The following is a 26,415-nucleotide window of genomic DNA, read 5'->3' as shown; positions in this document are numbered from 1 at the left end:
GCTGGTAAATTGAAATAAAGCGACATCAGCTTTGTAGGACCTCTGCTGCTGTGCTCCAAACAGCCTGGGCAACCTGGGCTGTAAATCTTCATCAGAGACCTTAGAGGTGGAAGTGACACAGGAGTCCAGTTGACAGCCTGTGTTTTCTTTACCTGGCTGCTTGGTTCCCTCAGCTGTGCAGGTGTTTGCCTTTTACCTGGAAGGGGCCAGACATGGGCAGAAGCAGCGAGCACCCCACGCCTTTGCACCCACCACAAATGTACAGTGGCCCGGTGCCCTGCTAAACGCCGATGCTCCCAGGGCTAGGCTGTCCTGCTTTGCCTGCTGCAATCTTTCTGATACGTTTCCAGCCCCCAGTCTGCTAGCTCCTTCCAGTCCATTTTCTCCTCCACATTCTCCCACCTCCCTCTCCCACTTTTATGGTCTCCATAGGCTTTGAATGGGGACAGGAGGCGCAGGGGCCGGCATCTCCATGGAAGCTCATCAGGGGGCTGGGCTGTCTCATGGCTCCTTTGAACTATGGTCAAAATGCAGGCTGAGACTTTCAAAGCTGCCTGAAAAGACCTGGGTGCCCAGTTCTTTGCTTCATTCCCTCAAACTAGCAGAAGGGGCTCATCAATCCCTCAACAAAAGTAGCTTTGAGATCCCAAAATCTCTTCTCTCCAAGGAATCATCCTGCATTGGGCAAGTGAAACAACTGTTCTGCAGGGTCTGACCTTTTTGGTCCCCAAGCTGAGAGCATCCCCCCAGCATTAGAGTGCTCGTCTAAAGGATGTCCTAGATATTCCTGTTGGAGAGCTGCTTCACGTGGCACTTTGTGGTGGAAGCAACAGCAGGGACCACTGCAGGGGTGATGCCCTTTGTCCCCTGAAATATCTGACCTCTGACTTTCAGCCCAGTTCTTTTCAATGCTGCAGCCCTGGATGATGCCAAACATTGCTCCTTGGCAGTTCATTGCTCTGTGCGATCCAGGTCAGGGGGTTGGTGCTGCCATTGGACAGATGCTGCCCAAAAACAGAGACGTGCCATCACAAAGCATGAATGCACATGCTAAGTTCCCCTTGTTACTGTTATTTTGGTGTTAGATGTGAAATAACTTGGCAGATGGAAACCAGGCTGTTATGTGGCTCTCCAGGCTGAAAACAGATTTCCTTTAGGAAGAGTCAAAGAAGATTTACCCTTCATGTCAGCATTGTCAGTCAGATGACCCTGCCAGCAGAAAGGCAGCAAATCTCTGGCAGGATCTTGATTATGCAATCAAGATTTCCTTGAGGATCCCTTGTTGACAAGCAGTGACTTCTGAAAGGCCTTTCCTCACTCAGGTTAATAGATAAAAGCATCTTCTCCAAGACAACAGATTTCTTTATCTCCTTTCTCTTCCACTTATGCTATGGGAAATTAATTTCAACTAAGATTGCAGGAGCCTTCTAAGCAACTGCCCCTGCAGTAAAATTCAACTAAGGAAACAGAAGTGAGGGAATCATACAAGCATCTGTGTCCAAGAGCATCTTGTCTTGGACAGACAGCTGGATCCCAGCCACGGCTCAGGCCTGCATAAGGTGGGCACCATAGCCCTAGCACATGAGGAGCAAAGCCCCAGGGGTTAGGTCCCCAGTCCAGCTGTAGCAGCCATGGTGTTTTACAAGGTCCATGAGAGAGGAATGCACTGCAGAAAGCTGATCAAAAAAGCAGCTAGTCAGGAGGTGATGCTGAGCCCTGGCTGGGTTGGGTTCCTGCTTGCTCACATTAGAGCTTGCTCACATTAGTCCCTGGGGGATCCAGAGCCATCCCTGAATGAAGGTGCCTACAAGCAGCCCTTGAAGGAAATGACCAAGCTTCTAACAACAGTGCTGTGAGAAGATGAGCATGTCGTTCACATAGTAGCAGAGCGGGTTGATCCCTTGGGAACCCACAGACACCCAAAGATGCCTCTACACCTTCCCTGGAGAACAGTCCGAGCCCCATAGGTGTTGGTGAGGCCAGCTGGGGGTTACGCTCCTTTCATCATTCCCCTCTAAAAAGGCACGATTCACTAGAGCTAGAAGAATAATTCAAAGAGAGACTGACTATATTTCCAAGGTTGGGCTATTTAGGTGGCATGGGGAGTCTTCAGTGCCAGCTGTGGACTGACTGACTTTTGTCCAATATCTAGTACACATAAAGAGTCTTGCTGTCTTATGCCCATCAACACCTGTATGACACTAAATCCTTCAGCAAGGCTGGTGCTTGCTGGGTTGATGTACAACAGGGAGACAACAGATCAAGAACTCAGTTTGCTGAACCCAGAAAGACTTCAGAAGACCCCAAAACCTGATGTCCGAGTCATCAGCTGAGACCCTGCTCCCTCACCAGCACATGAGCAACCTGCACCCCACCAGTCCTGGCCCCTTCCAGAGCTCTCCATCACCTTCTCCAACAACTCGCTTTCTCCAAAACTCGCCTGAACAAAGCAAGCAACCTCTCATTCTGGCAGCTCCCATCCTCTGCCTGCCAGGGCTGAAACACCAGAAGGATTTCCAGCAATCCAGCAATTGACCGGCCCGTTTACTGGCTAGTAGCTGCTACTCACTACACGTGCCAAGGGGTTTGTACTCATGCTGAGTATACACAGAGCTCCAGATGAGACGGTACACTGGCATTTACACTTCCAAGGAAAGGCTTTTGCTTTGAATCAGGCCACTCACATCGCAGTTAATCTGCGTGATAAGAAAACAATGAAGTTTCTGCTTCTGCTAATGTTTTTTTGCTTACCATGACAGGATCGTACTCTATGATCAAAGATGTTAGATGAATTAGTAGTAATGATAATAGCAAATGTGAAAATGCTATGTCAACATGCATTGCTATGAAAATGTAAACCACTTCGCATGATTTTCCTTGACTTGTCTCACAGGCTGTTCAGACCCATAGGGAAGACCCACACATCAGAGGAGCCTCAGGAACTTCCAGAGGGCATCTTTCTTACCAGCAGTTGCTGCAGCATGACGGAGATGGCCTAACTTTGCAAGCTGTGTTGATCTGATTGCACGTCCAGTGCCTGAAATGCCACAGGCACGCAAGCTGCTCCACAGTTTGCAAAGCAGTCCATGTGATTGTAGCCATAATCGTAATTTGCTTAGCTCCCCTTGGCCCAAGAAATGCTCCTAACACTGCGAAAAGCTGTTTACAGAAACCACTTCCTTCATTACGAGGCAAGAAATTTGGCAACTGCTTCCCAGTGCACAACCACCCTACCCCAGAGCAAAGCAGAGATGAAGTCTGCATCCAATTAAAACTGGAAGGGGGCATTAAACAATTAGCACATAATTACCTGATTTGGGCTAGCATCAAGACTCTGGGGAGGACCCGGCCAGTGCCAGGGAATCTTTAGTGACCATACCCAATGGGGACTTCAGCTGGAGGCGTCGCAGACAAAATGCTGCTTTACCCCTCAGTGTCACGATACTGGCTGAGCGCAGGGCTAGTGAATCACCAGGAATTTTTCCACGAAGCATCAGGAAAAATCTTCTCCAGTTGAAATGCCAGTGCTTGAGATTAAATTTAGCAGGGGGTAAAATGTTAATCCTGACAAAAGGATTCATTCTTACAACCCCCAATGCCTTAATCTATGTTTTATCACTTTTAGGAAAGACAGCAACTCCAAGAGTCTTCCAGCATTTCATTACATCTAATTACCTGAGAGTCCACAAACGCTTCTATACATGCTTAATTTTCAGCAACTGACAAGTACGTTGAGGTGCATGAGAAAATTCGCATGCTTTATTTAGGTTAAGGCACTTAATGTACACGTGCATGCAACAGCAGCTCGCATCTTGTTCCTACCTGCTTTCACCTAAACCAGGGGAATGCCTCTTGTATCTCAAGAAATCAGCATGACCAGAGCAAGCTGCTCTGCCTTGTACCTATCAAATCAGCTTTTCAAGACTGCCAGAGTACCATCACCTCTCCTCCTTGCTCACGCTGGGAGGACGGAGGAAACGGTGATAGCAGATCCACCACAGACTTACTTCTTAGGCTTGCCCACTGTGTTCTCGGCCACATGGTATCCAGGCTTGCACTTGTAGCGACAGACTGAGCCCACGTCGTGGTTTCCCTGCAGGCACCGTGGGACCAGGAGCTTGGCGTTGGCCACCATGGGAGGCACGTCACACTCCAGCTTGCAGTAGGCTTCGGGGAGCGACCAGAGACCATCCTCCAGGCAGGTCAGCCACTGGTTTGTTCCTGACCCCAAAAGAGAAACAGTGTGTTGGGGTTACAGCTGACCCAGGGACGGAGTCCTGTTGAGGGAAGCTCAGAGCAACGAACAAAAGTCCTCTTGTTAGAGCGGATACTGATGCCAAGGGAGGCAACAAATATGAAGACCATGGACTCCGTTTTATGGCTGGTCAGGCTGGGACAGAAATCAAATTCCTTGAATGCAGACAAAAGTGGGGAAGGGACAACTTCTAGGGAATGGAGAAAGGATGTTGGTTCTGCAAATCTCCCCAAAACTTTCCCTCTCTGGTGATACCTCAGGAGAGCCTTCAGTGGGCTGGGAGCTTTTGTGTATGACAGCTATCTGTCATATTTAGCTCAGCCATTCTCCCCAGGTGCTGTTTGCAGCTTGTCCTCACCTTCTCTTACAAGCTGTCATACCCTATGCTACACGTGCACCACAAGTTGGAAAGTGCCAGCAGGACAGATGTGGGAGCCTTAACTGGTGTGACTGGGAATTCAAACCACCCTTTACTAAAGGCTTGGGTTGAGTATTACAGCCCAGTTCTCTGTTGTCCCTCTAGAGAAAAGGGAGTTTGGTAGACCCAGCTAACAGGTGGCCGAAACTGCACAGCTCTGGGTGCCTGCGGTAAGTGTCCAGGACTACATTACCCGAGGATGATGGATGGTTCACTGGGAACTGCTGAGCAAGAAAAAGAAAGCTGGACTGGAGTGAATGGGACTCTTCCTGCTGAGGGGTTTGGATCAGCAGGTTCCTGATGTGGCCAGACTGCTCCATGCTCCCTTCGAGCATTGCTTTCTATTGGTGTGATCGCTGCTCTGCCTACTAGTGCTCCTGGACCAGGGACAAGACCATGCCTCCGCACAGCGCCTGCATTCCCAGCGGGCCGGCACTGCCTAGGGTCACCCCCCACCTCCGAGCGCTGTGCAGCCATGTCATCCTTTCCTTGCCTATTCTTAGCATTTATTAGGCTTGAGAGCCTGCCCGTAAGGATGCGAACCTTCGGTGAGAGCAAGCATCAGGCACGTCCCTGCATTGACAGCTCAGCTGAGCCAGCTGGACCTCTGTGAGTTTACCCGCGCGGCTCAGCAGCCTTGACTGAGCTCCACCAGCCGTCATGTCAGCCACTGGAAGTCACCCAGGGTGCTCCATCAAGGGGACACCTTCCCATGAAGGGAGCCCATGGCAAACCTCCCATTGACTTCAGCAGGAACAAGAGGCAGCTGTGAGTGAAAGATCAGATTAAAGCCCTGCCCTCAGCTGACCCACCTAAGGCAACGGGCATCAGTTCATGCAGAATTTGGGCTGTCAAGTCATCATTTGCATGCTACTGTTTGATCAGCTCATGCTGGGGATCTGCCAGCATCCCCCTATCATGAAATGAGACCTTAATTCCCTGCAGTTTTTGCTCCTTAGATTTAACTTAAAAAAAAAAAAAAGTAAATTATTTTCATACGTTTCAGCTATAAATGTCTCCATAAAATAGGGCACCCATTAAAATGATTTGTTGTATGTGATTGTTCAGAGCAAAGGTGCTGGTGGAAACTCACATAAAGTCCCAATGCTTGAAGCTGTCAAGGCAATTACCCCCGAAATCCCATCCAGCTCAGCCTTGTATAGACAGGAACAGTAGTTCTCTTTCTCAGACTTGGCTTAAAAACATTCCTGCGGCTATTGATGGAGTCGGCAGAATGAAAGCCAGGCCATGGTGTGTCTGGGGGACTGCTGTGTGTCTGGGTGGTGAGCATCTCCCAGACTGCTCTGCAGCTGTGGGCATCAGTCTCTACAGCTTTATACAGCCCCAGGACTCCTGAACCACACACTTTCCCACAGTCACCAGGCACAGAGCCACTTTTGGCTCTCTGAAGTCCTCTCTGTCTGTCTGCGCTGGCTGCCTGCACACTTCTTGCCTCCCTCGTCCCCATAATGCTGGAGGCTGCCAGACCTCACCAGCTATCAGGAGAAGACATCCCTACACCCTGAGGTGGATGGATAAGGGCTGCCAGCCAGGGGATGGGAGTCAGAGGGAATTATCCCCACACTATGGTGTCCCCACTCAAGGAGGATGAATGCCCACCATTTTGGGAGGTCTCTCAAGAGCCCACCTGGCTGGGAGAAGCCAGGATAACTGGGAAATTCAAAGTTGGCAATGCTCTGTTTGAACAGCTTAGGACAGGCATGAAAAGGTGGCACCAAACAGGGAGAGTTAAATCCCTCAGCACTCCAGACTGTACCTTGAAGCTTGGCTGGGTGGATGCAGGAGAAGGAGCATCTCTGCAGGTAGGTGGTCCCCTTGGGGCAGGAGAACTCGGCATAGTACACGTGGGACTGGTCAGGCATACTGCAGTCGACAGGGTCACAAGTCACAGATCTGTCCCACCGCCCCGAGCTGCATGTCAGCACCACCTCCTGCTGCGGAGAAAGCAAGGCTCCATCAGACCCCTGTGACTGAACTTTAATCTTACTGGTTTGCCACCACAGCAGAAAGGGCTGACCCAGGTTTCAGGACAAAGAGAGCTTCCCCCCATTTTTCCTCCCCCAATGTGCCCTTTCTCCCCGCTCTGGACACTGAGTCACAAAGCCCCTACCTGTTCACAGGGTGGTGTTTGGGGTGTGAAAGCAGTGAATGGCCCTGGGGCTAACACACAAGCCACCTGCACAAGAGACCTTCTAATGCTTGGTCTGTAACTGCTCGCCTCCAGAAAACGCTAGCTGCATGCACACTGTCTGAGTGGTGCCAGAGAATATTAAGGGAAAAAGGAAAATCACTTCAAGATACACTACGACTTCCTGAGCTACAAGTTATTCCCAGCTCTGTGTGCTGCAATTTTCTCCCCTACAAGATCAAGTCTTACTTCAGCTGTTGACAGGCAGCTCTCCTGTTGATTGTTTTTCCCTAAATGCACCGATTCTCTCATGCCTCAGCCCACAGACCCCACTGAAATCAGAGGTTCATATAACCTCATTTACAAACCCTAATTACACAGCCCCTCTTACACAGCTGTGGGACTGCATGAGAACCTAACCCTCAGTGCTCCCACCACTAAACATGATCAACATGTGCCACAGACTTCATCAAAACAGAGTGGTGGATGACCTGAGCAATCTGGTCTAGAGAAAGATGTCCTTAGCCATGGCAGGGGATTTGGACTAGATCTTTTAAAGGTCTCTTCTAACCCAAACTGTTCTATGATTTCCATTCCCAGACCGCTAACCCCAGCCCAGCAGTCTTCAGGCAGGGGCTGCAGACCCAAGAGGTGTCTTTCAACTGTTCCTGATGTCCCTTCACTGGCTGAGTACAACCATGCTGCTTGTGCAGTCAAATGTGTGACCTGTCCTCCCAGCCAACACATTTTGATTGAACCTGGACGTGGCGGCTCTGAAGGACATCACTAAATTTGAGTCTGGTAACTCTTGGGTGCACAGCAGGATCATGGGGTAGCTGAACCAGGTAGAAAGGATGCTCAGGAGAGAGCTGCGTGCGTTTTCCCAAAATGCCTCAAGATGCATAGGGTCACACAGCCAAACCAGTAACATCACTTGGTGAGGCTCAGGGCAGGGCACCTGCAAGCTGCCATCTGCTGTGACAGCCACATGGTAAAGCTCTGTCCAGAATTTTTCCATCTTGCTGCCAAATGCATGAAAACTATCACCCGAGGCAGATTTATTTTGTGCAGTTTCATTTCAGAGGAGAACAGGAACATTTTGTTTTCCCTGGGCATGCCTTGGCCCACACAGCCATGCAGCCCTGTAATTAATAACCTCCCCAGTGACAAGGGGCCGAGCAGTGCATCCCCAGCTGCCCCATTGCCCTTTCCAGCGCCCTTCTCTCCTTCAGCAAACGCCAATGGCTGCAGCATGGGAAACCTACCTGCCAGGCATCATGAGCACTTGCAACACTCCAAGGGGATGAGAGGTCAATCCTGCTGACACGGCCTGACTCACCTCCATCTGTCTCCAGCCCGTGGAAGTTCACGCTCTTGCTCAGGCTGGCACGGGGACCAGGTCAGCCCCAAAGACTCCTGTTCCCCCCTCCAGGAACAGCCTAAGGACGGGATGCATTGTGCCCGTGACCCTGCCAAGGTGACTGCCCAGACCCAAGGCAGCTCATCTCCCAAGCACACATCAGTTCCAGGTCTCCTCAGTCAATGGATAAGAGCCATGCTGACTTGTGCCTTTTATGAGGCATCCCCCAGTCCTCTGGAAAGCAGGACAAACTCTTTCATGGTGACCTCTGTGCTGCCCTGCTGGCGTGGGCAGCGTTATTGCAATGCAACACAAAGGAAGAAAAGCTCTCGGCGCTGTCAGTTGCCTCTAAATATAGTCGCTCTGCAATGACTTCATTTTTTCCTGAGCCACTAACCAGCTTCAAGAGAGAAAATGTCCCAGGGATGTTTAACCCTCCCAGCAATGCCCATCTGGAGAACAGAAATGTCTAGCTCTCCCTCTGCAGGAGTGCATCACTCTGGCTTGGGACATCCCCTGCAGTGGCTTTTCGCCCTGTGCGGGCTGTGGTCTGCAGGCAGCACCATGGTCTGCAGGCAGCTAGGATGACTGCAGCAAAGGAAGGAGAGAGGTCCCCAGGGCAGGACCACTAGCCACTGGCATGGAGGTCCAGCACCAGAGCCTCCACTGGGCTAAGGTTTGTTGGAAGAGCAGTGAGGAGGTCAGAGCTGGAGGAACAAGGTGTCCTGGGGTCACTCCAACCACCTCGGGGTGGTTAAACCTTTCTTAACTAGCACTCAGTCCAACAGGCCATGAGGTCACCCCCACCCTGAGGTCCCCTCACCTGCATGGAGCCCAGGCTCTTCCCATTGCTGGAGCGGAGGACGAAGCCTTTTTCACAGGCGACGGTGCACACCATGTACCTCGGGCCATCAGAGGTGCAGTTGAGGGTGGCAGCATGAGCAAGCAGCAGCCGCGTGCAGGTTCCCAATCCTGCACAGACACCGTGGACACAGCTAGGGAGGAGAAGAGGGAAGGGATCAGCAAGTGGGTCCCAGGGCTTCTGCAGCAAGGAGGGGCTCTCTCTGGGTGGCACCTGCATAGGATGCTCAGCAGGTCACAGATGCCTACAGAGATGCAAACCTATCCCTCAGTCCCAGCTTCTTCCAAGCTTGAAGTCTCCTGATGATGATGATGCCAGGAGGGTACTTCTTCCCAGCTCTGCCTTGGCCAGACCTCAGCCCAACCCCCGCGCACACCTTCCCACAGACCATCGTGTCCTTCCAAGCTGATGAAAGGAGGCACGGCCCAACAAAATCCTTTCAAAATCCATGCTCTCTGGTGGGGCTACTCCAGCTCCTCTGCCCCAGGGTGCACAGGCTGCATTGCACAGAGCCCGCACACAGCCTGGCACCAAAGGGGCTGCTGGTGCTTGGTGTAGGTGGACCGAGAGAGCAAGAGGAAGGAGGTCATGCAGAGAGTGCAGGCAGGTGACATATCTAGCATGGCCACAACTCCTATGGCCAAAGTGGGAAAGTTGATATCAGATGGTCCTCTCAAGCAGCACTCCTGAATGCACAATGAATAAACAACAGTCATTGTAGCACCTTCCTGAGCACACTGCAGCTCCTCCGGCAGCAAGGCGGTCTCTACCACACGACAATTTGTCATCTCCAGTATGCTCAAATCATACTGGACACCAGAGAACTTGTGGCAAGAGACCTCCTGAAACTGTGCTCTGCAGTGCCATAGGGAGTACACCATTAGACTCACATGTGATTGCAGCCACTCACTTGTGTCCTCCCATACATACTCTGCTCACACATGTGTCTCAGACACTAGTGTGTGGAGACAGACAGCGAACAGCAAGAGATGTGCACTTTCCAAAGGCAACAAAGCTGACAGTAACATTGGGCGTTTCTCCTTCCTGGTAACTTTTGAATCCACACCTCAATTTCAGTCAGCCTTAGTGCAGAATAAGACAGGATTTGCAGCAACAGATGGTCAAGAAAAAAAAAACATAAAGAGGCCTTTTTAAAGCCTGTGCTGATAGAAAGATGACAGGTATGTCAAACCCTGTATTAGACATCAGAGAATTCACAGACGATTCTCCAACTGCAAGGAAAGGTTTAGCTGGAGAAGGAACCTCTGCAGATACTAGGGAACCATCCATGACGTGTTCTTCAAACTACACACAGTCCCCCCCAGACCTGGCAGCAGAGTTGCCTGAGCTTCGTGTCCACACAGCATGTGGTGGAAGGGAGAAGCTGAACATCCTGCAGCTGTCTCCTCCACCCCACTCTGGTCACCTTCCCACTCTGCTTTGATGGTCTTCAGCACCTCTGCTCTTCCCACAGGCTCATGCAGCATGTCAGACCTGTGCATGTTGACTTCAGGCTCTTTGGGATTAAGATCATCTCAACACACACCTCTCCAGCTCTAGAGACTCAGCTATGGCCACCAAGGTGAGATGCAGCTAAAAGGAAGAATTACCCTCCCCTCTGCACCACCTCAAGTTACAAGAGGTCCCGGTAAAGCTTGCAATGTGTCGCCCATCCCTGGGAAATAAACAGCCCCCTCCTCGCCGCAGCAGCTTCCCACCAAGGACCAGCCATTTGGTACTGATTAATTAAACATCACAAATAGTCCCACAGTGCCAGCCAGGGGGCTATGGTCTCCATCAGTGAAATGCAGCCACTAGATTAATTACCTGGGGTGGAATGGGGCCAAGACACAGGTTTGACACAACAGCTTCCACAAGAAAATGCCCTGGTTATCTGGCAGTCAGGCTATATATTTTACCAAGTGGTACCAGCGCAAAAAACCGATAGCAGCAGTCCTGAAGCAGCGGCAGAGGTGCTGCAGCTTCAGGTGATAACTGGGGAGAGGAGGGAGGGAGGTGTACCCGAATGCCTCCCCTCTGCTCTGCACTGGGCTGCTGACAGTTTTCGCGCACTGCGTTTCACCCACAGCAGGCAGAGGCAGCCTTTGCCTCTTGCGTTTGCTCAACCTCTCCAGCCAAGGATGCACAGCTAGAAATTCCACAAACAAAACCAAAAACACCCTAACCAAAACCACCCAAACCAAAAACACCCAAATCAAAAACACCCAAACCAAAACCAAACACCCAAACCAAGAAAAAGGTGCTGACACGGACATTAAGGGAACGCAATGTGCTGTTGACTCTGGATAAGTTCACTGAGCCAAAGACACGGTGGAAACCTGCAGCCCACAGCCCTGAAAGAGCCGGTGGGCACAGGAGGGATCCACAAAGGAGAACAAGAAGAAAGGGGCTGTTTTTTCAATGCAGACCTGTTTATGAAGTGAGAAATGGTTTCAGGGCAGCTGCTGCAAATTCTTTCACTAGCTTATATTTCCATTTGCTTCCTTTTTAAAGAATTTGTTTTATGAGCACAGCATTTGTCAGGTCATTAGCTTCTGAGGGCATCTGGTACCAATTGTAACCCTCTCCCCTCCCCTCCCGCAGTCACCTTCTCCAGGCAGTTGCTTTGCTCCCTGCCTGTGCCTCCGGTGCACGCACACGCACACGCACACGCACACACACACACACACGTTCCCATCCCTGACTCCACCTCCCCATGATGGAGCCGCTGTCCTAAACTTCCTCGCATGCGTGCCTCTGCACACACATGTGTGAAAGGGGATGAGCTCCTCCTCCTTCCAGCCTCACTCTTGCCTCCCCTCCCCTTCCTCACCATTCATGGATGTGTGGGGAGCTGCAGCTGGTGCACAACATCCCTCCTACCATGGTGCTTGGTGCTACGTCAACATACCGCAGCAAGAAAGTCCTTACCCCCGGGCGCCTCTGGGCACATGGGGATTATCCAGCCAAGTCACAGCCCACACATTGGGAAGCAGGGCTGGGAGATGAGCGGTGGGTTCACCAAGCGGCTGTAGGCTACAAGGCAGCTGGGTGGCCACAGCGGGACCCCAAGACACCCAACTTCATCTGCCCATGAAGTTGCGTTGAGTTACGGAGCGCGCGCTCATTGCAGCGCTGGTTTGGAGAGGGTGGTGGCACCTCCAGACACATCCAGCTGGCCAGGTGTTTGGCTGGAGCAGCTCTGCTGGCGCTGGTGGAGCGATGGCACATTGTCTGGGGCAGCCTCGGCAGTCGGGACAACGCTGTTATTTAATAGCGAGTAATGAAGCACCACTCCTTTTCAGCACTTCTGGACACATTTTGGTTTTCCACCAGTTCAGAAGTGTAACCAGCAATGCTGGTATAAAGTAGATAAGAGATCATCAAGTTTCTTACTGTATTATTATATATGGAGAATGCTATATAGATTAGTTATACATAAGGGATTGATAATTTATAGGTCATAATATTGAAATCTTTCTTTTTATATACACCACACATATACACTCATGCACACGTTCTATATGTGCAGATATATTTTAGAAATAATTAGCTTTCTCTTTGCCCCAGAAGATGACTAACTTATCGCCATTTTCTCTGTGACTAACACCCCTATCCCACAAATACCCATTAGGTTTTATTTTGGAAATGATCCGAGACCTATTGACTCAAGTTCTGAGAAGCTGTTCCCATCCTACACGTAGCTTTGAAGTCTGGTGCTGCTATTCCAGGCCTGAAGAGGGGCTCTTCAGTGTCACTGAAACCTGTCTGATTTTCTCAAATGTATCTGTAAGCTTAAAAAAGAATATATATATCATCTCTACCTACAAACTTTGCCTTGATCACTTGGTTTATCATTATCAGCATCATCATGACTACCACTGCAATACTCTGGGCCAGGACACCCTTGAGCCTGATGCCGTACAAGTGCAGGACAAAAAAAAAAAAATCCACATGCCTTACCAAGGTTCGGGTAACGTGATGGAATAAATCATTGCTCCCAGCCGCTGGAACATCCTAACGAAGGCTGGACAAGGAAATGGTGTAGTTAGCCCAGTTCTGATCTCAGCATGAAGGAGCTCTTTCTCCTTTTGATGATAAATGAAATTCCTGTATCACAGCTGCAAACTCCTGACATTTGGCCATTTCTGATTCAGGCTGTATAAGATGTGGGATAAGCCAATATTTTTTTTTCTGCATGAAACATCAAAAAAAAATTCCATTTTTATCCCAGCATCTTTTGAAGCTCAAACTAATGATTGGTCAACAGCATTTTCACAAAATACCAAGGTTTTTCTCCAAACTTATTCCACATCAGCACCAGCCTGCATGATTTTCTGGGCTCACTGACTCCCATAACTCATACATCAAAAGAAAGTTTCAGATCTGGAAATTTGTGAAATTCTGCCTAGTGATGGCCCTAAGTGCTCTGGAACGATAAGAGCTTTGTGCTGAAATGGGACCAATTCTATAAACCAGAGCAAAACTTTTCCTTTGAGAGCCTTCATCTTTCTATAATAAAAGCAGGAGGCAACTGCCAGCAACGGAGCACATTGAGCCAGTGGTGACAATGCTGGTAGGGTGACTTTGTTTTGTTGTGACAAAACCCGAATTCTGAAAAGCTGAAATTTCCAATTTTACAGCAATTATTTCATGGAACCCAGAAAATACTGATGGATTTACCCAAGTCAAGCTAAGCCAAGCCAAATACAGTGCAGCTGCCTAAAGTGTAATAAATCATCCATAAATTGCTGTAGTATCTACCCAAGCTTTCAAGCCAAAGATTGCTGCTAAAACAGCCCTTATCATCAAGCTCCAACTCTAACAGAGGAAAATTATTATAAGTAGTTCATCTCATAGTGCAAATTTTTGGGGGAGAGGGAGTTATAGGGGATGTTGATGGACAGGTAAAGGCTTCAGCCAAATCTCCTGAAGTTAAAAGTAGTCACTGCATGTACTCTGGTGGAGTCTGGATTGTAGCACTGAACATCAGTGAGATAAAAGATGTTTACCCCAATGCGGTCTAGCAAAAGAAAATAGCTAGGAAATGAGAAAAGCTGTTTTGGAAATACTTGGGAATTTCTCCCTTCAGGCATGTTTCTTGTGAAGGGGAAAGGTCTCACTTTTCCAGTAAATCTGATGGCAACCACCCTTGCGGGAGCAGGCTACAAGTACAGACCCAACGGTGGTGATGCTTCTTGATTACGATCTTCATTGAGGCTGCCACCTCAAGAAAAGATATTTGCTTCTGTACGTGACTCCCAAAGAAACTTGGCAAAAAAATAACATCCCTGTGAGTCATCCACCTCACAGATAGAGAAAAGGCACCAGTAAGATGTCAAATGACCTATTGGCCCCTCCGTAGCCACAGTGGAAAAGGCAGAAAAAGAAGCAAGAGCACACCAACCTTAATATATTTCCAGACAGTTCCTTTCCATGTTTTTTTGTTACTTGCTACACCAAAATAGATTTATAGAAGCACAGAAAGTGAGGCTGAAGGGGATGTTGACTTTGGTGTAGTCAGCTTGCCAACCTGAGGCAGGACGGACCATACCTTCATCACTCCTGAGAGGAGTTGGCCTGCCTCCTTCCTGAAGGCAGATGGCCCATCTGCCCATCGTGAGAGCAGCACACAGGTAAGATTTATCTGCCAATATTCTTCAAGGATGCATATTCAGCTATCCCAAAGACCATCTTTATCCACACCCGATCCCCACAGCAACATGCTGCACCTTATTTCTGCCACTTCCTCTCTTGTCCAGAGGAATTCACTTCTGATCCACATCCACCACCAAGAAATAGCGGAGGAATTTCAAAAGGGAGCTGCAAGCAAAAGCCACAGCTAGACTGCAAGACTTACGAGATTTAAGAAGGAAAAAATATTTATCATGACAGAGAGGAGATAGCGAGAGCATCTGATCACTCTGTACAGACACATACACACGGAAATAAGTCTGCTGGCAGGAGGCATTTAGACCTTTCTGACAAGGATGGAGCAAAAGCAACAACTTTCATCTTGAAATCAGAGGCAACTTCTCAGCAGAGAGGGTTACTGGATATAAGAATAGCTCAGCAGGGGAGATGGTGGACTCATGACCTCCTGCAGCCTGTAACATGAGATAAGAGAGCCTGCTGAAGGACACTTTTAATCCAGTTTCTGTGAAAAACGCTAATACCTGTATGCGACATTAGGGAAGGCAGGGCAGAATGGGGGCAGGCTGGCTGCACCAAGTGCTCTGCAGGCAAACCTCGGGGTCTCCCAGAACTTGTTCCCTTCTTCACTGGACATGGGAAGGACATATAATGTCCATACTGGTAAGAGAATAAAGGAATCGAGATCGAGCTTCAGGGTTTCACTGGGAGCTGTGCTGGGGTCAGGAAGGAAATGTGCCTTGCACCACACAACTGCTCTGTGTCGTAATTCACCTTCCCTTGATGTATCAGGGGTTGGCCATGCTTGGAGCAAGACTGGGTGGCCCTTTCCATGAGATAACACAAAGCACTGTGTTTCTAAGCTGTTCATCTGCTGTGTTCAACTCAAAATCAAATTGGTGTTGGGTGATATTTTTTCTAGGTGAGACTGGCTAGTCTCAGGGAAAGGCCGAAGATGCCTTGAGCGTCCTAAAAAAAGCCCATATAAAGCATTAAACCGAAGAAGCTGACTAGGCTGCAGAGAGCAAATGGAATGGGGCAGCCCATGAAAATGGTCCTTGCACCTCCAAGTGTTCCCCTTGCCACCTTCCAGCTGGACAGTGAAGCCACAGGTTGAAGTGCATGATCAAGTCCTACAGTAGAGCCTTGGCCACCCCTGCCCATCAGCCTGTCAGGGACTCACAAGAGAAATGTCATAGTCAACAGGCTTTGCTGCCAGAGGAGAGGCACCTTGAGAGTGCAGAGCCAAGGGCAGAGGCCAAAGGCTGGAGCAGAGGGCAGAGCCAAAGGCTGGAGGTGAGCCCATGCCCCAGCAAAGGTGGTGATCAGGATCCTGGGCTTGGTTCTTGAGAGGTTTTTTTCCTCCAGGCCAAGGAGAGAAGATGTGCATGGTGTAGTGTAGACATAACCTGCTCTGATGGGCCTCATGCTGCACACCCAGGAGGCTGCATTTGCCTGGGAGAGGTAGGGAACAGAAGTCCAAGCAATATGTGCTGTCCTCATGGCAGACAACTCAATGCTGGCTGCGCTGTGCATGCAAGAAGAGCCTGAGGAGGCACTAGCTGGGAGAACAGAGTGGGGATGGAGGTACATCTTGACCTGAGCACGTCTCAGCCCATCGGGGGTGACCTTGGGATCCCAACATAAGCATCCATCCAATTTGTCCATGGTCCCTGACCATGGGGCACCCTAGGCCAGAGGGAAGGAAAGGAAACACCAGCATCTCTACCCAGGGTCCCCACAAATTTTCACATCAGCACAGATGCAGTTCATAAGTTGACCCTGCATAAATTTCACACCTGGAAGAAAGAAAAACAAACCAAATAAAACCTGCTTGGGAAATGGCCCTCTTCTCTTTGCTGAATAAAGTTTAGCAATTGAAAATATGTAAACAACCCCCTCCTCCATCTGATTTTCTCTCCCTGACACCTACTTTTTGTATAAAAGGAATCCAAACCAGACTCCCCTTGATACATTAAACCCACGGTTGGGGGAGCAGAGGAGGGCACTCACTCAGGAAATAAAAACACAATGCAGATTGCATTTTGTAGCACCTTTCTTGTTAACTCACCAAAGCATTTCCCAGCATATGCTAACATAAACCAAAACACACAAAACACACTAAAAATAAAACCAAGCTAAAAATAAACATAATGGAGGAAATGAACAATGTTCCCCTGGTTCAGTGTATAGCCTGTACCAAGGAAAACAGGAGGGACTGTGGCTCAGCTTTAAAATACAAAGAAAAGGATGAAAGCTGGAGAGTTTGAGTTTCCTGGGTGGAAACTCGCCAAAAGTCTGATTTCTGCTTGACTTCATAAGGTCGTGATTGGGTACAGAAAGCAAAGAAGAGCACTGAGCTGCTGGCAGAGACAGTAGACAGAGGTTCCTGGTGCTGGTAGCAAGGGGCGAGGGAGGGACACCATGCTGCTTTGGTCTGCAAGTGCCCCTCCAAGGCCCTTCAGTGCCTCAAGTGGGTCTGAAAGCAGAAGGCAACTCTTTTTTCAAAGCAAGGATGTACTTTTCTAGTGTCAAATGCCTGCTGCATCCTGACCTGGAGATGGCTGCATTTCATCAGCAAAAACATGATCTCTTCATTTTCCCCAGCCTGCAATGCACTTTGAGATCCTTCAAGATGGAAGATGCTACAGAAATACCAAGATGCTACAAAATATTCATTATTTTGGCAATGAGCATTTCTAAACTGAAGTTGGGAAACCTCATTTCTACGTTGCTTTTGTTACTGTCCCTTTCTTGGGATATTTTAGGAAAGCACACACATGCACGTACTGTGCGTGGGTGTGTGCAAACGGTCAATTCAATTCTTTACAGGAATAATACAGATCTTTTGTGATCTTTTGCAGTCGAATGTCTCTAAATCTCTTAAGATTTTATATTCCTGGATTTTTATAAGGGATTTTTTCCCCAGATTCCACCTGCCTTGTATGAAATGGATTATTAGCCATTAAAAATAAAAATACTGCCATTTTGGAGATGAAATAGATTTTAAAAATATAATAAGGGGGGATATTTGGATGTTTCCTGACTTAACAGAGGCAGATCCTTTACTATTAGTGAGACTACTGGAGCCTGTAAGCCTAACCCCCTCTAAATATTCAAGCCTTCCATCCAGAAAAGCAATACTATAAATAGCATTTCCTACTCTGAAAACTCTGGGGATCTGATTTACTCTGAGTGTTTGCTAAGAGCACACGTGTAACCTGCAATTCAGCATACCGCAGCTAAGCCAAGGCCAGGGGGGACCACAGGACAACGGTGGGAGGAGGAAGAGAAGACACAAGGATCCTGCTGGGTCCTGCTGTGTCCACGCGAAAGGGACAGCACGCAGTTCTGGGCACTTTGGCAATATGGGAACTGGCTTATGCTTCAGCTATAATGACACTTTTAAGAGAAAAACGTCTACTTACCTCTCTATTTGTCCCTATACAAGCTTCTCCCCGTCCATAGGCTCATCTGTGTCCTGTCAGTCTATTACTCCTTGCAGTCACTTCTGAGGGGGAGGGGGAAGCTCTCAAGCAATGAAAGTGCAAAATTATTTTAAAGGATGAGAAAATGTAATTGAAAAACCACATCAGCAGGCTGGGGTCTTAGAAGCATGTGTGTACATAGCTGTAATGGCTACCAGGAGAAAACGGACTGCATTTCAGGTGGACACTGATCCTTTAATGTAAGGCTGAGAATAATATTTATATTCTGACTCACTAAGATTTATGTTTCCGTATAAGTCACGCATGCACTTAAAAAAAAAAAAAAAAAGTAAAAAGCAACTGCAGGATATTCATGGCTTCCAGAACTCTACATAAATCAATTGTACCACTATCCCACAAGCTTTTAGACAAACACACGCACACTCATTCATTATCAGGAATGTTCATCCATCCAGGGCCATCAACAGAAGAAAAATGACAGTAGCAGATCCTAACCAAAGCCCTTCACTCTTAAAACCCCCACAGCTCCAGGAAAGCTTGGACCCCAAATCAGTATTCTCAGTGGTGTGGTTTGAGTAACTGGCTGAACCAGAGCCCTGGATCGGCACACTTGTAGCTTCAGGGAGCCTAGGATCCAAAAGCAAAGCCAGAGTTGGCAGGTCTAGCTGTCGTCAGCCCCACTACCCCTTTAGGACAGAGCTGAGCACCATCCTTTCATTCCTCCGTGGACCCATGCCTCTGCTCGGCACACTCTTTCTGCCTTGTTTATTTAGTCTATCTTGGACAATGGTCCTTCCCCGTCCCTTTGCCAGCACGACCCCTCTCAGAGAGCAGCGCCCGTTCTGCAAACACCACCTCTCGTTTGCCGCTTTATGAAGACAGGCAGATGCCTGCGAGCACCAGACATCAATAAATTAAAGTGCCCTTGCTATTGTTATTGCTATTGCTGCGTTATGATGAGGGCAGTGTGAGACTTGGTGAGGAGCCTGGGATGGATGGGGAGCCAGCGTGGGGAGGAGGAGGAGGAGGAGGAGATGGAGAGCTGCAACCGGGGAAGCTTCATCCCCACCTGCTGCAGTGCGGGGAAGACTGGGATGGATGGAGACTGAGCTTATAAAGCACATGCAGAAGCAGCCTACATTTCAGCTTCAGCAGCAACCCTCAGCAATAACTCCTTTGCAGAGGGAGCTTGGTTTTCCCACCAGGGAACGGTCCTTTAATGCAGTTTTGTGCAGATGCACAGGCCATGCACAAAATCTATTTTCCTGCTTTCCCCCTCCACAGTGAGATAAGAAAATCAAGTCTCATTGCACTGGATTTTCCAACAACTCCTCAAAAGCCACCTGAGAGTAGTCACAAAACACTCAGTGAGTAGATAAAAAAACTCCAGAACTGAAGCACAAAGCCCCAGAGGAGAGAGGTGCTCTGGGTGCCCATTAGGAAGTGCCCTGAGGAGACCATACCTGTAGGGCTGGTGGCCGTGTCCCTCCTTGTGTTGTAGGAGGCAGGTGGTGGGGTCAGAGCCAGGCTGAACTGATGTCCGTAAGGCCACGGCTGCGATGCCCACGAGTGGGGAGGAGAAGTTGAGCAGCACCGAAGCAGCCCAGTGGAATGGGACCTCCTGGCCACGGGTCACATTGATGACAAGTGGGTTGTGCTGGCAAGACAGCTCGTACATCCCTGCAAGAAGTGGCAAAGAAAGAAGCTGCTAGTTCAGCTCCAGGGATATTTTCTTTGCTTTTGATTTACCTCTTCCACTCCCTCACATATCCCAACAGACCAGCTTGGGAAGTGGAAGACGCTGCAAAGGAGGACAGGGGACCAGCACCCAACTCAGTGAGAGATAGCAGCAATGGTGGGGCCTCCTGGTATCCCTGCTGGGACAGCACGGACTGGTGCCACAGCCCATAGGATGCTCACCCAAAGAGTGGTTCAGCCCATCTACGTCGCTCAGCTGGACGGTCACCCTTGGCTTGCGCTGGCTGCTTGGGATGGTGCCGTCAGAGGCCAGGAAGATCAGGAGGGAAGTGGGCACTGCAGGTCTCTCAAAACACACCTGGGCAGGAGGGCAAGAGAGACCCTGAGAGCGTGCATACCAAATACAGCCTTTCTGATCCCACATATGCAAGAGGGAGCTCAGGAGCAGGGTTAGGGGGTCAGAGACTGCAGATGTGCAGGGCAGAAATGGGTGGGAAGAGAGAGAGGAGGGAAGGAAAGGTGCAGGAACACAGTCCTTTCCCTCCTAATTCCTCTTCTCCCTTTCACTAATCTTCCCCACATGTATGAGTCCTGCCTTGCCATAAATTTATGCCATCTTCCCAGCTTCCACATTTGCTGCTCTTAAAATTGAGCAACACCTGACCGAGACCTGGATAACCCCTTTTCTGCCCTCCCTTCCCCAGTCTCTGACTCCCACCCCGCACAGCGCCCGTCAGGGAAGTGAGGCACCCAGAGAACACAGCTACCAGCCCTGCCACCAAAATATTTCCATTAAAAAAAGACCAAAGAACAGCCCCAGTACCCAGAGTGACTGCAAACTGTCCGTCAGCCAACATGTGGAAAGATTTGTGGGAAGAAGTCCTGCCTGCTAGGAGAGCCGGCAGCTCCCCACTTGTCTACAGCCCCGAAGGCTACAGGAGGCAGCCGGGAGACTCACGGCATCAGTCACGGCAGGGCAGATGTTCTTTGGAAGTAAGAGGATAGAAATGTTTTTCTCCCCCACCCTGGTGCCCCCCACCCAGTGCTGAGATGTGTTTTGATCAAGACCCACCCTATGGAGTGTTTTTGTTGAATGCCGGCATGGAGGGAGCCCAGAAATGCAAGGTGAAGGTATATTTCAGAGGAGGACAAGTCCTGGCTGGCCGGGCACAGCCCAAGGAGCAGACTGTGGGAGCGGAGGGGACAACCACCTGACTCGCGACGGCAGCCCAGCCTCAGGGTGGTTTGTGCCATGCCAGGCATTGCTCACACACGGGAGTGGGAGAAAACCTTGGGCTTTATCCCAGGGCTCCCACCCTGCAGGGAGGTGCTCGGCGGCAAACACCCCACGAGCGAGTCCCCAACGCTGCCTACACGATCCCTTGGCCAGGGCTTGCTCTTGCACAGGGCTGGCCCCGCTGCAAGGAGCGGACCAGGAGGATGAAGCTGCCCTCCCCTTTTTTTTTTTTTTGTTTGGTATATCCCTGCTGTCTCCCCACCTGAGCTCAGAAGCTGGTGAGAAAAAGCAAGAAGGGAGGAAAGGCAAAGAAAAGCCAGCAGTGCTCAGAGCCTGCTCCAAGGAGGCCCCCAGGACGGAGCTGCAGCCGGGAAGCCCCAAGGAGCCAGCTGATTTTAACCCAGCCACCTGCTGCCCACTCCAAGCGTGGCTCCTTAGAGGAGGAGAGATGGTTGGAGAAGTCCGGTGAGGCTTTCCCTGGACTACACAGCTTAAGTTGGAGGGTTTAGTCTTTCCCTTCCTACAGTGCATCTACTTGGAGGTGAAGGACACTGGCCCCAAGTTAGACCAACAGCAGCTGCCTTGACTAACATCCCAATTTTTTTTTTCTTTAATATGTATTACATGCTTGGCCACAGCAGGCTATCTTCTTAAATTTTTCTCCCTCCCTCTCCCCCCTTCTGTTTAATTTCCTGCATATTACACATCCTGACTTGCTTACAAGTGATTTTGATTTCTCTCCTCATCAGATGTGTTAGAAACTAAGAACAAAGCATGGCTGGAGATCTGCAAATCGTAACTATTCCCATCTGCAGACAGATCCAAGGTGCATGGTAGATGCTTTGTTAGGTGGCCCACTCTTGCCTCCAGCCCCAGCCCGCTTACAGCATGACCCAACCTTTCCCTTGCTCATTGGTGCCACCTCTCGAGAAACACCATAGGAAGCAATTCCTACCACCTGATGAGTTTTGTGGTGTGGCTCTAACCCGGGTGACAGGTGCAACAGCTTTAAAATGGCCACAGGAGTTGGTGGCCACGAAACACCATGCACATGTGGGTACACATGTGTACGAACAGCACCGTTCCTGTCTGGGCAGGCGGGTGTGCTAGGCAAATTGTCAACAAGAAGCTGTCTTTCCTAACCCAATATGTTACCAATCAGGCAAACTCTATTAAAAAAAGGGGGAAAAAAGAAAAAAGGAAAAGGGCATATTTATTACTAGTCCATAAATAATTTTATGGGCGGAAAATAATAGCACTCCTAGAGAGAGCACGGAGAACCAGTAATGAAAGTCTTTAATATAAACATCCATAGAGGAAGAGAACTGACCACAAGCTCCAATAAAACTGGAACACACTTTAACCCCTGGTGAGAAGTGGAAAGCAAGCTTTCATCTAGGTAGGGCAGAGGGGGAGATTGCTGCTTTCTCACTAGCAAAGGAAGAAAGGAGGCACATTTGTCATGGCCAGAGATTGAAGCTGGAAAGTAGGTTGTGAGCACACAGACAAGGAAGGGAAAAAAAAAAAAAAACCAACCCCAAACAGTTAAAGGAAGTTCCTTGGAGAGTCAGAGAACCTCAGAGGCAATAGCCATGTTTATTGACTCAGGTTTGATGATTCACCAAGCCGTCTGAGCGTCTTGGGAAGAGGTTCTCTCTAGACAACCTTGAGCAAAGCAGGACAAGGTGCCCCTCAAACTGCAGAGGAAGCAGCACATCAGAGCCCAGCTTTCCAGTAACACCAGGCAACAGCCATGAAACCTCTAAACTGCGTCTGTGGTCAGAAAATCGATGCTGTAAAAATCACGTTGGCCTAACCCTCAGCTCTCTGCTGTCCTGCTCCTCTGCCTGCCAGGACAGAGAGGTTTGACCCTCCAGGTGCCTTCCCAAAGGCAGCCCCCGAGCCCCCACTGGACCGCAGGGCCAGCATCTTGGGCACAGAAGTGCCTCCTTTGGTCTGGAGTCACCAGGGGGCAGGAAGACCCGCATGCCACAGCTGATTGCTGTGGGCTCAGGGTGCTCAGCAGCAACCTGGAGTGCTCAGGACCCCTCCGGATGGCAAAGTATATCCAGCTACCCTCTGTTGCTCTTCACAGCCATGGGGAACAAAGACAACTAAGACTTTAAACACAGCTTGTGTCCACCCTTTGGGGGTGTAACAGCACAGCTTGACTGCAGGGAATAGTCAGAAGCAAGTTGTTTCTCAGCCTCAACACATTTCTGTGGGCTTCTGGTTTCAGACACAGCCCTTCTCCTGGCAATCTGCCCCAGGATGGGTTTGCTGTTCACAGTGGGAATGGGGCAACTACATAAGACCCAGCCACAGGCATTTGGGGTTTGTGAAGAGTTCAGTAGGATATGAAGTCCTATCTGAGCAGTTTTTAAGAATGCTGTAGCTCCTACAGGACAGAAAAGGATGGGTCTTTGTCACCAAAGTGCTGGGCAAAGATAAGTAAATCCTTCTGTGCCTGACCACACCTCCTCACTTACCTTGAGCCAAACTCCCTCATCGCCCAAGGGCATCCTCTCCTCATCTGGATCCTGAGCATCGTCTTGGCTGGGAGTGCAGGGGAACCAAGCAGCCAGGGAAAGGTCCTTTGGCACATTGTGAAGGTGGGATTTACATACCTGAAAGGAGAGATTTATTTCAACCCAGAAAGAAGCAAGGAAAGTGAGAAAGAAACCGCACCTACAAAACCTCAAGGAAGACTCAACAAACATTGAGAAGGATCCCAAGCTGGTTCCTAGCATGAAGACAATTAGGATGTAGGTTCCTAAGCAGGAGTGACATCTCACTGCCCACACATGTGCACAGGAGGCCTTTGTCATTTTGAGATGCTGTAAATATGCTGTTTAAGCACCCCATGGTGTCTGTGGGGCTGAATAAGAAATAATGAGCCAAGCTGTGAGATAGTAGGTAAGACCACAGCCTCCTGATTTTGGCTGGGCTGATGAGATCCAAAGGTGTGATTCATTTGCCTGAATACCAGTCTTCTGTGCCATTCGATGCCCTATGGTATCCCAGACATCCCTGTAGGCCTGGCAGATAAAACCTGGGAGATACATGTGTCATTTTAGAGGAGCAGATACCTGAGCCCAAGGCATCTCATTAGACATGTACATCTGGGCAATTTAATCATGCCGTAGGTCTCAAGAAGATTGTTCCTTATATCAGGTCAATAGAAACACATGTATAAAGGACTAAATATGACCTCTCTACATATTTCTTGCCCTTCATCTTGCTAGGGAAGAACATACACATACCACATTAACACTGATCAGGCAAAATCCTGTCCTAGACCTCCAGGACCTAATCCAAAGCCCATATGAAAGATGGGAATCCTCCCATTGATTTTCCCTTGGCTTCAGATCAGAGAGTTTGAGAGCAGCACAGATGCTGATGTATGCCTGATTTTATCCTTTCATGCCCTGACCTTATAAGGTATTAGACTTGTGGGATATTTTTAAACTGACAGTGGGACTACTCACATGCTCGAGGTTGTGCATTTGGCTGGTGGGACAGGGGTGGTCACTGTTCAGCAAACTGCATGGTCAGGGGAGGTGGTCCCTGCCTTGATGAAACACCCGTCCATGTACTGCAGTTCCTGGGCTTAGGGACTACTGAAAGAGGGGTGTGAGAAATGCCCAGGTGTTTTACTGGCTCCCTGCATGGGAATATAGTAATCAATGAACACTTCCAGAGCTGCTCTGAAGATTTTTTTTTGCCTCAGTACACTCTTGCAGCAGTGACTTCCCCAGCTTTACTGCATGGGCTTTGCTAGAAAAGCCTTTTTGTTTTTTGGCCGTGCCTTCACTCACCTTCACAACAGGCTCTCCAGTGACCAAGGAAGCAGGGCAGGACTTCGCGTCCTGATGGGAGGCATAGGCTTTCGCTGCCCACAGATCCATGTATCCATCGGGTGTGTAGGGACCACAGTCCAGGACACTGCTTGTCTTCTCGAACGGTTCACACACACCGTCCCCTTCATGCACATAGCATAGGCTTGGTTCCCCTGCAAGGAGACAAGGGATGACCCATTTACAAACCAGGCTCCAGGCACATATACCTGAGGCGTGCTGGCTGCTTAGCCCTGGGATTTCCCACCACAAGGGCCTGACATGCTCCGTGGATCACTCCAGCTGCAGATCCATGTTTTGTTGCAATGAGGTGCATCGCCCCCTGCTCTGAGGAGCAGTGTCAATAATGTACAGTTTTGACTCCCACCTCAAAAGGATGTCTCAATCCATTTGGACTCACCGACACAGTTGAAGCCTTTTTCCTTTTTACAGTTCCTGGAACAGCCATCTCCATCCAGCAAGCCCCCATCATCGCATTCCTCCTCCAGGCTCCTAAGAGGACAACAGCCAGACATGTTAACACCACCCTTGACTCGACACTCCTGTGCTTCTGCCCAATCATGAGTGAGGACCCCATATCTTGGTTCCATTTCCACAGAAGCAGGGAGAAGAGGAAGAACCACATGTGGACTAAGGTAGAGGAGAGAAAACACCATATCTTGCCAGGCAATAAAAAGAGGTTGAAAACACAGCGTATGGGAGAAGGCATGACTGTAATGTGACTTTCTTATAAGATCTAAGGCAAGAACTATGGGAGAAAATGAAGCTATGTACAATGCAGGAAGTAGAGAACCAAGCATCAGGAAGACTTGCTGCTGGAGAAAGCAAGTATTGGAGAGAGCAGGAGGTTCTGAGATGGGGCTGGTATTTCAGTGGGAGTTGGAGAAGGGAAGGCAGGAGAAGGGAGAGAGAGGAGGTTAGCCCAAGAAGAGAAAAGAATCAGCCCCCAGCTGACATGCATGGCATCTCATGAAGAAAAACCCCCATGCAGTTTCCTTGAAAAAGTTCTTTCCCCATACTGCAGGAAGTAGACCTGATGGGAAAAGCTGGCAGAAATGCCTCAATTTGTACCCATTCTTTTGTGCACAGAGTTACATATCCCAAAACACAAGGAGCAAAAAAACTTCAGACATACATCTTGTGATGCTCACCCACCTCCACCCTCATCTAACACGAAAGATCCACTGTGTCCCAACTTCCCACCTTTGGCTCACTCTTCCACACATGGTACAAAGGAAAAAACTTTCACAGACAAAGCTTCCTGCATGGTCTTCCCCACATGGTACAAAGGAAAAAACTTTCACAGACAAAGCTTCCTGCATGGTCTTCCCCACAACAGCTCAGGAACAGGAAAGCCTGCCAAAAATCTCAGCTGCTCTCTGCCCATTTCTGCTCCTCTCACTTTTCGATTGACTTTGACAACGGAGCCTAATGTGGTCATTTGCTCTCTCTGGACCAAGTCTTCAGCTAGTATGAAT

The 26,415-nt window shown here is 49.3% G+C and overlaps 1 protein-coding gene across 1 annotated transcript in view; it reads right to left on the bottom strand.

The window, feature by feature from the left end:
- Positions 1-26,415, bottom strand: part of PAPPA2 (pappalysin 2) — a 94,292-nt gene that overhangs the window by 24,821 nt on the left and 43,056 nt on the right. The window contains exons 9-16 of the mRNA XM_075507898.1: positions 25,338-25,429; positions 24,899-25,092; positions 23,570-23,707; positions 20,066-20,201; positions 19,609-19,825; positions 9,006-9,177; positions 6,451-6,628; positions 4,008-4,221 (exon numbers count right to left, since the gene is read on the bottom strand). Coding sequence (XP_075364013.1) covers positions 4,008-4,221; positions 6,451-6,628; positions 9,006-9,177; positions 19,609-19,825; positions 20,066-20,201; positions 23,570-23,707; positions 24,899-25,092; positions 25,338-25,429 — 1,341 coding nt within the window. The remainder of the gene's footprint in view (positions 1-4,007; positions 4,222-6,450; positions 6,629-9,005; positions 9,178-19,608; positions 19,826-20,065; positions 20,202-23,569; positions 23,708-24,898; positions 25,093-25,337; positions 25,430-26,415) is intronic.

Source organism: Mycteria americana, chromosome 7 (genome assembly GCF_035582795.1).
Source record: "Mycteria americana isolate JAX WOST 10 ecotype Jacksonville Zoo and Gardens chromosome 7, USCA_MyAme_1.0, whole genome shotgun sequence".
Lineage (NCBI taxonomy): Eukaryota > Metazoa > Chordata > Aves > Ciconiiformes > Ciconiidae > Mycteria > Mycteria americana.
Note: the sequence above shows the minus strand (reverse complement) of the source record. Positions and strands in the feature narration are given on the sequence as shown.